Genomic DNA, 10,000 nt, shown 5'->3' with positions numbered 1-10,000 from the left:
AATTTGGAGAAAAATCAAGTTTTTTGAAGGTTCAAAGACAAAATCACCTAGAAACCATAGCTTAAAATCCCTGGTAATAACACCAAATTTGGCACACACCAAGTCAAAATCAAATATCTATAAGAAAAATATATATTCAACTGTTTTTCCATGATTCCACAACTGGAATCTAAAATAATGTTACACATCAGATGTTTTTCCCCAACAGTTAAATGTTCACATACGACATAACAGGTTATATTTGCATGAAAACTCTCCAAGACAGATATTTAGAAATACTGTATATATATCTGTGTATATGTACTGTATTTATTGGGATTGCGTCTGATGATGCGCATGCTTCGGCTGTCCGTCAGCGCCAGTAAGAATGAAAACGTTTTTCATAGACAAAGCAAATGTACAAATAAAGATACTTTAGATGTTCAGCTCACGTACAACGCACAAATAAAAATACTTTTAGATGTTTCATTGCTATTTTGAGCTTCCGGGCCATGGGTGTCTTAACCAAGTTTAGTGTTTTGTTCTTCCCTCATATTTAGAATAGTTAAAAAAAAGTAATATTTTCCTCATATTTTAATGGTTTAATTGAACTTGTATGGTCATTAAATACAAATCCCCAAACCAGTCCACTCCGGACATCACTTTTAACCACTACTGTAGATTGTCCAAGTTAAATATAAATGAAATAATTGAATCTGTCATGGTTATCACGCAGTGTGGCATGCATAAAATAATACTGTTTTAACTAACTTTCAGAAAAGTGCATGCTCAATCTGCAAGTGGAGTATGAAAAAAGAACATTTAGATGATGGAAGTGCGTTTGGATAAAAGATAATGACTCATACTAACGGCTCATAAAAGCACCATGGAAGGAAAATTCAGAACATTAAAATGAGAGTTCCTGCCGCCTGGCCTCTCTGCTAGCCCTCTAAACAGTGTAGTTTCTGTGGGAACTGCTATTGTTCTTGCTCAAGAAATTGTTTAATAACGTATTTGTAAATGGGGCGTAATTGGAGATGTAATAATCAGCGGATGTGTAGTCACATTGCGTAACAGAGCTGCTGCTTTTAAATGTTTAATCACTTGAGTGGCGTCTCTGTCATGTGACTCGCTCTGATCTGTTCTTCGTGACTGTGTGTGAACGATGTCTTCATTCTGTGAAATAATGGGGAGGAAACAACTGCCTGTTTCCCAGTGATCTGAAGCAAGTTTTCACTTATTTTTGTGTTGGAAAAACACGATACTCGCTCTCATAGTTGACATTCCTGTCAATTTTCTGTGGAAATGTATAATGGCATAAGCAACGATACATGTGCCAAATGCTTACGTGATGTTATAGTCAGGTTGTGGAGAGATTGCTCCCAGATTGTTGTCACTGTGCATGTTGAACACCTCGTACAGCAAGCAGTCGGATGCAGGCAGCAGTTGTTCTAAGTTTAGTTTAGTTATGGGAAAACCTCTCAGTGCCATAAGATTTTCATGAATAATTTGACATATGTATTAGCCTCAAAACTCAAACCACTGAAGAACAATGGCACTGGCATATGCTGAATAATTGAGATGTTAAATCGGTTGCTGACAAATGTTCACGGATTCTTGAGACATGGGACAAAACAGGCCAGGACTGTAAAATGCTCTCTTCTTGTCCTTTTTATTAATTTACATAAAAATGCTTTAAAATTCACACATGCGGTAACGTATTCCTATATTTAAATACATTTTTATATTTCTGTGGATGTAAATTTAAATCATTGTCCTCATATCATATACAGAAGGGGGGGAAAAAAACATTAAAATAATGCAATTACTAAAAATCTAATCATATGGGAGAAACATAAAAAAAGAAATTACATGTACTGTACATCCTCATGACTTTGTCAAGGTCAACAAGTATCTTAAAATATCAAATTGATCTTTATGACATTGACAAGATAAGATTGGTGCGGCTCCCTAAAAAAATTATTTTGTAATAAAATTTTATTTGTAATAAAAAAAAATTTTTATTTGAAAATATATTAATAAAATATGATGTAATGTAATATGATCATATAAAATAATAAATAAAGATGTGTACACTCACATGTATTTAAGATATGGTAACATGAAATATATTACTCTTTAGTTGGTTACACCATATGACGTTTTTAGATTATTTATTTTTTTAAAGTAGCATAAGCTTTTCAACACGTATGGATTTTTTCTTTCTTTCTTTATTTTTTTTCTTTATCGTAGACATTTTAATATGTCTATTATTTTGGAATAATTAACCCAAAAATTAACATTCTATCATCAATTCTGTCAAGTCATTCCAAACAAGACTTTCGTTCAAGCATGCTTGAGCTTCGGTTTACCATATTTGTTCTGCTCTAAATGTGAATAAAAGCCTAAATTAAATCTGTCCATCATATAAAGCGACCTTGTCTTTTCACAAGAACTGAATTAAACCGCTCAGTTCATATGAATTTATTTTATGAGTTTTGGGTGAACATACTTTAAATGGAGGGACAGAAATCTCTCAGATTTCATGACAAATATCTGCATATGTGTTTTAAAGATGGATGAAAGTCTTTAGGGTTTAGAAGGGTTCAGTTTTGGGTGAACTGTCCCTTTAAAACACGTTAAAAGTTACTGTATGACTTGGAATATAGCACACGAATCGACTACTTTAAATTTTTAGAACGTCTTTTAGTATTATTTGTACTTGCAAAAGTACTTTTACATTAAAAAAGCCATAAGCCAGAGAAATAAAAAAAGTGTGAAAATGACATTCCAGGTCTATCAATCCGTCTCTGTCGGTCTCGCTGTCCTAGCTGTTTCTCCGTATCTCTATCTCTCTCTCTCGCTATCTCATGTTGGTGCTTTCTCCCCCTCTCCCCCTGCAGTCAGAGTGTGTGAAGATCATTGTGAAACCGAGGCTGTAATCAGTCGCCATCACTCACTGCCAAACAGAGCTGCGCTTTGTCAAACGCCACCTCCTCATCAGCGCTCGCTGCACTGTAGCTGCCACACGTCAACTTCAGATGCTTCGTAATCCATCACCGGATGTCATGTTCCAAAATCGGCCCTCCAATCCCGTCCTTGGGATCTTACGCTTTTTCTCGTCATCACTGGGATTTATGGTCATTTTAATCACACATCGGCCACATTTTATGAGGGTTAAATTCTTTGCGTGACCCTCAGGCTCATGAAAGTCCATTTTCTTCTTCATGACTTGAGTTTTAAATGTTTAAATTCTGTGCCATGAATTAGCCGGTTAGGACTCCGGGGCAGCGCCGGAGGGAATATCTCCCCGGTTCATTAAAAGTACAGTTCCCATTGAATGCAACTGACCAAACTACAATGAAAAAAAGCTTTGTTTCCAGACATGTCGAGAATTTTTGACTGGGTGGCCCGTGGGGGGCACAGACTCATTCAAGGGTAAAATAAGGATTTCAATTGTAATGAATTTAACACTTCTAGTTCCAGTGGTTTGTAAAGAATTTACATTCTGTCATCGATTTTTCATGGTATAAGTTATTACTGTATGCTGTTATTTTTTCCATGGAGGACAAACTGAGAATTTTTTTTGCCATTTTCATGCATCTATTAACACTATTCTCTAAATATGAGATGGAAATATATATACAGTATATATATATATATATATATATATATATATATATATATATATATATATATATATATATATATATATATATATATATATATATATGACTTCTGACTTTCAAGAACTATCAGAACCAAATGTATTAAAGATCCTTCAATTCCAGTATTTTATTTATATTTTTAATGGAACCAGTTCTGATATAAACCCATAAAGTATTTTTAATTCTATAAAAGAATGTGCCTGCTTTCTGCTCCAGTTTATACCAACACGTTTATAACCGATGCCCTTTGTTTCTAATCTTTTTGGGGGTTGATAGTGTCACATTCCCTCCATCCCAATATTAAAAAGAATGTGAGATTAGAGTTAGTGTGTCTTAATTGTATATAGTGTCTATAAGTAAACAGTGGGTGGTATATTTCTTCCGGTGGATGTTCAAAGTGTGTGTCAGGTTTTTGTTAAGTTTTTTTTATTTTATTTCCCAGAACCTTTGTGTGATGGAAGAGGAGGAGTTTGGGAAGGTTCTGATGGTGTGTTCATTTTTCATTTTATATGAGGTTTCACAAAGGTCCTTCTGTCATGATGTCTGTAAAGTTTATAGCAAGGAAAAGGCTGGAGAAGGTTATAAAAAGAAAAGAATTGGCAAAGCTTTTAACCTTATCCGAGAAACATTATAAAGTTTAGTGTAAAAAATACATGGCACAAACTAGACACAACTACGTTCAGCTGTCGTGCCAAATTGAGCTACCAGAAGTGGAGGAATTGTAAGAGAAGTGTGTGAGAGCTATAGCATTTACAGCATTTCAGAGCTCTTTGGCTGAAATGAGAGAAAGTGTCAACATGATCTTCAGCACTTTTGGCCTCTTTTGGTGACTGTTTAGAAGAAAGCAGCTTTTGAGGCTAGTGTTAAGTCATGTCTAGAGTTTAGAAGTCATCTAATGAAACTTGAACACTTTTGGATGGACTTTTTGTGGTCTGGAGCCACTGGTGACACATCCTGGTGTGGCTACTTCGATACGTAGTTGCATTAAAGTCAACTATAAAGCAAATTTGCATAATGCCAGTCTATGGTCTTCATTGGCTGCATGCGAACAACATCTGCTTTGACGCCCTCAAACACTGTATTTGTAGCTGAGACTGGAAGAGTTTGGTCCTTGTTGTCAAAATGTCGAGACATTAGATCCACTTTTCATGAACTTCCAAAGGACGGGGACTCGCGCTCAAATTGATATGGAAAAACTGTAGCCATCATTACTGTTTGTATCACTGTGTATCAAGTGCTGAGGAAGATCTGGAGCTGAAATAAAGATATAGTAATAGGTGTTTGGTTTCCAACATGTGCTTTAAGCAGTCGACCAATCACAACAGACTGAGCCATCTGACCAATCAGAGCAGAGTAGACCAATCACAACAGACTGAGCCATCTGACACAACAGACTGGGCCATCTGACCAATCAGAGCAGAGTAGACCAATCACAACAGACTGGGCCGTCTGACCAATCAGAGCAGAGTAGACCAATCACAACAGACTGAAGGGGGTCACACACCAGACGAGAAGTGCAGCGCCGCGTCGCGCACTTTCTCAGTTTACGGCCAGCATTATAGTTATGTTTAAGGACATTATGAAATTAAGATAATGTCTGTACTATGTTATGATTGTACTGTACAATTACATACAATTGTTGCTAAGTCTGCAGTCTGAACACTTTACCTCAGAGAGTCCGTTAACTGAATGAATTGAGAATATCACCTGAAAATCCAATAACATCAGCAATTTTCATTCAAGCAGCTGATTTCTGTAAATGAATGTAAAACTAAATGTATATTGCAGTAGAGTTCTGCACTCCCACGGGACCCGACGCAAAACAGATCGGCGCGGGACAAATTTTGAAAGGTCATTGCGGGAGCGGGCGGGATGATGAAGGTGCACTTGCGGGTGCGGGCGGGGGGGATGATACGCTGCACTCCCGCAAATTAAATATGAGTGTAAAGTAAAATATATAAATGATTAAAGTAGCGTACATAATTTGTAGTTGTGAGGGAGATTCTGTTTGGCAGCAATAAAAACGTTTTAAGCAGCCTAAACTTGGATGTTGTCGTTTGGGGTAGGGCGGGGCCTAATCTCACGCACACTTGTTTAGAGACAATTCCTTCCCGCTGCTCCGTGTTCGAATTCGAAAGCTTCAAGTTCAAAATAGACAGCATGGACGAGGAAAAGAGCACCTAGTGCTTCAGATATAGGCCTAAGCGCTTCAGATGTAAGCACTTCTCTAAAGAAAGGCACATTTACTACAAAAAAAATATCACGAAACCTCAAATCAGACATTTGGCAGTCTTTTTCGGTTGTGCATGATGGAGAGGGGAATCAACTACCTTTTGCCTGCTGCGATAAATGCCAAAAGGTGTTAACATACAACGTACACAAATCGCATTTTTTTCCAAGACCTTTCGTGAGACAGAAAGTGAACATACATCCTGCCTGCCGTCTTGCGGGCATTTGCGGGCGGGAGCGGGACTAAAAATGACAAATCTTTGCGGGAGCAGGCGGGAGCGGGACTGAACACTGCGGGAGCGGGCGGGAGCGGGCGGGAGCGGGACTGAAAATTGTGTCCCGCGCAGGTCTCTATATTGCAGCACAGGGTGAAGTCAGTATATACATCAATGACGATTTGAGACAAATATAATGTACATTTATTATAAAACTATGTAAATTGCGTTCTGTGACCAATCACAACAGTCTGGGCCATCTGACCAATCAGAGCAGACTAGACCAATCACAACAGATTGGATCATCTGACCAATCAGAGCAGAGTGGGCTCTCAGAAAGGAGGGGTTTATAGAGACCAAGTCCTTGCTTTAAACATTTCAGACTTTGTGACTGTGTCTGAAAGCTTAAAAATGCTGCCTCCGGAGGATGGATTTCAAGGTAGGAAGGTTCTTGTCTCCTGAGACCTTCATCTGATAAATTTCTTTTTTTTTTTTTTTTTTTTTTTTTATTTATATTTTTTATTGTCTTTTTCACAATGTGAAATTTTACAGATAAACAAGGCAAACACAGCCAATACTTTAAATCAGTCCCAACAGGTTTTCCTTGTATGCCCCTCTTGATAAGACATTTGTTTCTGAACATAAAACAAACAAAAAAATAAATAATAAAAAAAATATATATATATACAATAAAAATACAATAAAATAAAAATAATAATAACATTTGTAGCTTAGAACCGGGGTGTGGTATGTGTTTATCTTAGCGACAGTCCTTGTATAGTAAATTTGTTTTTCTCATCCTCATACTCGGTACATTAAAAAAGTATTCTTAAACATTCAGTCCTTACAACAAACCCTAAACAAAATCCGTTCTATGTTGCCTAATATATTTAAGCCATCCTCTCCAGATACTTTTAAATTGATCACCTTCCAATCTTATGGACGCAGTTAGCTTTTCCATATTGTAAATAGTTAACATTACATCAAACCATTCCTCCACTTTAGGCACCAAATCACTTCGCCACCTTCTGGTTATTGCTTTCCTACTAGCCAACAGCATTATTCGTAGCAATTTATAATCAACATCTGATAAATTTCTAAAGGCAGCATAGATGGATCCTTCACTGCCTTTGAATATCCCACAATCCTGGGCTTTCCATTCTATAGCAGTTGAGCTAAAAAAGAAAGATGGCGTCTGAAAGTTGCAGTTGGTGGTCAGTTTGTGTGTAAAAGTACATTTCTGACCAACATTTCCCACATTTGATGTCATTTCTAGTGAGAAATGACTATTGTAGTAATTAAATATTCGTTCAGTTTTCACCAAAACTCGCTCTATTTTGTTGCAGATCATTAAACCGTTACACTGCCTCAGAAGTCTGAAATCAGTTTCGTGAGGCACATTTGTGCGCAAACACTGCCTGCAAAGTCGTTTCCTGAACCCTGCTGTAGATTGAGCTGGAAATTACAGTCCACGGAATCCATCCAACTAATCTGCTGAAGTTGGAACACATTTGCATAGACGAATGAGCCAAAATTCAAGTGTGCAAAGCTCCCAGGCAGACAAAAGAAGACTCTAAGTCGGTCACACTGAAGAACTGAGTATTTGTACATCTAAATATATATTTTAAATTAAAAAAATCTGTTTAATTCATTGGGAAACTAAAGGGAGCATTAGTGTTCATGAGAAACTAAATGCATGGCCGAAATGGCGTCACTTCACAGATCACACCTTTAAAGGGATATTTCACCCAAAAATGAAGTACTTGGAGGACATAGAGCACTTTTGTTGGCTTTAAAGCCACATTTCCACAGCTTCATCACCAGAATCTTGTGATTGGGAAAAAGTTGTACACTAGCATTCAGAATTTCTAAGGTCAAATATCATCCTTGGCCAATGGGAAATTGAACAGCATTAAGTAGCTTGATACAGTATATAGTGTGTACTTTATGAACTGTGTTGTCTCTGATCACACAGGAGCGTGTGGTGGTGGAAAACGAGCACTGGTTGGTGGTGGTGCCGTATTGGGCGACCTGGCCCTTTCAGACGCTGTTGTTGCCACGACGACATGTCCTGCGTCTCCCTGACCTCACGGCCCAAGAGAGAGACAGTAAGACTTACATTGTATTTTTTAAAGGAATGTGTGGCATATTGTGTTGCAGTTTATGTTTGTCTAAATTATCCAGTGCTTCTGCAAGGTTTAAAATAATGACTTTATTTATTTATTTGTTTGTTTGTTTGTTTGTTTGTTTGTTTGTTTATTTATTTATTTATTTAAACTTTTCATCCATGCATTGGCCAGTGTAGCTAGGTAAATAAATAAATAATAAATTAATTAATTGAGTATTAGTTCTTTAATACCTCTTCTCACAAATAATAATACATTATATATGTATGTGTGTATTTATTTATTTATTTATTTATTTATTTATTTTTATATATATATATATATATATATTTATTTTTTTATAATTTAGAAGTATATATGAAGAGTTCAGATGCAAAAGTTTCTAAGTGCCATCTGAAATTTTCTTCTAGAATGATCATTTTTATCAAGCTCGTTTATTTAAGTTCAGTTATTTCACTTAAATGGCAATTAATAGGTAATTTTCATTGCCATTTAAGTGAAATTACTGAAGTTAAATAAACGAGCATCATAAAAATGATCATTCTATAAGAAAATTTCAGATGGCACTTAGAAACTTTTGCATCTGAACTCTTCATATATATATATATATATATATATATATATATATATATATATATATATATATATATATATATATAAATTGAGCATCACACACATATTAATGCTCTGCTGTACACAGTGTATATAAATCTCAATACCACAGATCAACTAAATTTACTCTATTCATTTTTCTTTTGGACGTGACTTTACAGTCAATCCATTGTACTGAATTATGATGATGTTTTTTGTTTCCTCACGGACAAATTTATTTTGACGCTGTAAATTCTGATAGTCACGAAGAGAGCCGCAGGAGAGAGTTCACTTTCATAAACTCCCTTTGGTTTGCTGTCTGTTCTCTACATTTCTGTCTGAACCTTTAAAGACTCCTCGCTGTATCTCCTCCTGAAGTCTGCTTTTGACAAAATATCTCCTTAAAACCTCACGTCTCCTTGTCACATCGCCCTGTGCCCTTTTCTCGCGTCGGACTTGACACACACATTGACACACACTCGTACACACCTACGCACTTCTCAGATGTTATTAAAGTTGCCCTGTCAGTGCCAGAAAAAGTAAAAGGAGAGATTTTCCAAGCTGTGACACCAGATAAACATTCACCTCCTGGATACGTGTCTCTCACGCCCGCAGGCTTAGTTCTGACAGACTTAATCCAGTATGTAAATAAACGTCAGGGAAATTACCGAGCGGGTCAGCTGTTGTCAGAGAGAGCGGCAGAGAACCACACTAGATCACAACCCCGCTTTGAGCCTGCCAATTATAGAGACCCGGTTGACATCCTGACGCTTTGACACTCGAGGGCTGCTGTTTGTTTCATGATAAAGCGCTGTTTTGAATTGTAGTTTGAATGGTTGATGACACATGTTGATTCTATTGTGGCATCTGCTTTCTTTCAGGAATCTATTTCCTTTTATGTTACGTCTGCGGAGATAATAAACCAAGCGCTAATCCAATTTTACGTATACAGTGTTCTCGAAATGCTAGCAACAGACAACCAGTCATGATGTAAAGAAGGCTTGCCTCTTCAAATATTCATGAGCTTTGGAAGAAATTTCACAGACTGTATTTGGTTTCAATGCTTGAAGGGAACATGAACAGTGACAACAAATGCATAAAGCCTGATCCACTTTGCAGACCGTTCTGGCAAATCTGACTGACGTATAAAGCAACCAACCACAGTTGTTTTTATTTGACATTAAGTGGCGGG

The 10,000-nt window shown here is 36.8% G+C and overlaps 1 protein-coding gene across 1 annotated transcript in view; it reads left to right on the top strand.

The window, feature by feature from the left end:
• galt (galactose-1-phosphate uridylyltransferase) overlaps positions 1–10,000 on the top strand; it is a 121,085-nt gene that overhangs the window by 77,934 nt on the left and 33,151 nt on the right. The window contains exon 8 of the mRNA XM_082157693.1: positions 8,067–8,199. Within this exon, the coding sequence (XP_082013819.1) occupies positions 8,067–8,199 (133 nt within the window). The remainder of the gene's footprint in view (positions 1–8,066; positions 8,200–10,000) is intronic.

The sequence above is a fragment of the Leuciscus leuciscus genome, assembly GCF_965113295.1.
Source record: "Leuciscus leuciscus genome assembly, chromosome: 24".
Classification (NCBI taxonomy): Eukaryota; Metazoa; Chordata; class Actinopteri; order Cypriniformes; family Leuciscidae; genus Leuciscus; species Leuciscus leuciscus.
Note: the sequence above shows the minus strand (reverse complement) of the source record. Positions and strands in the feature narration are given on the sequence as shown.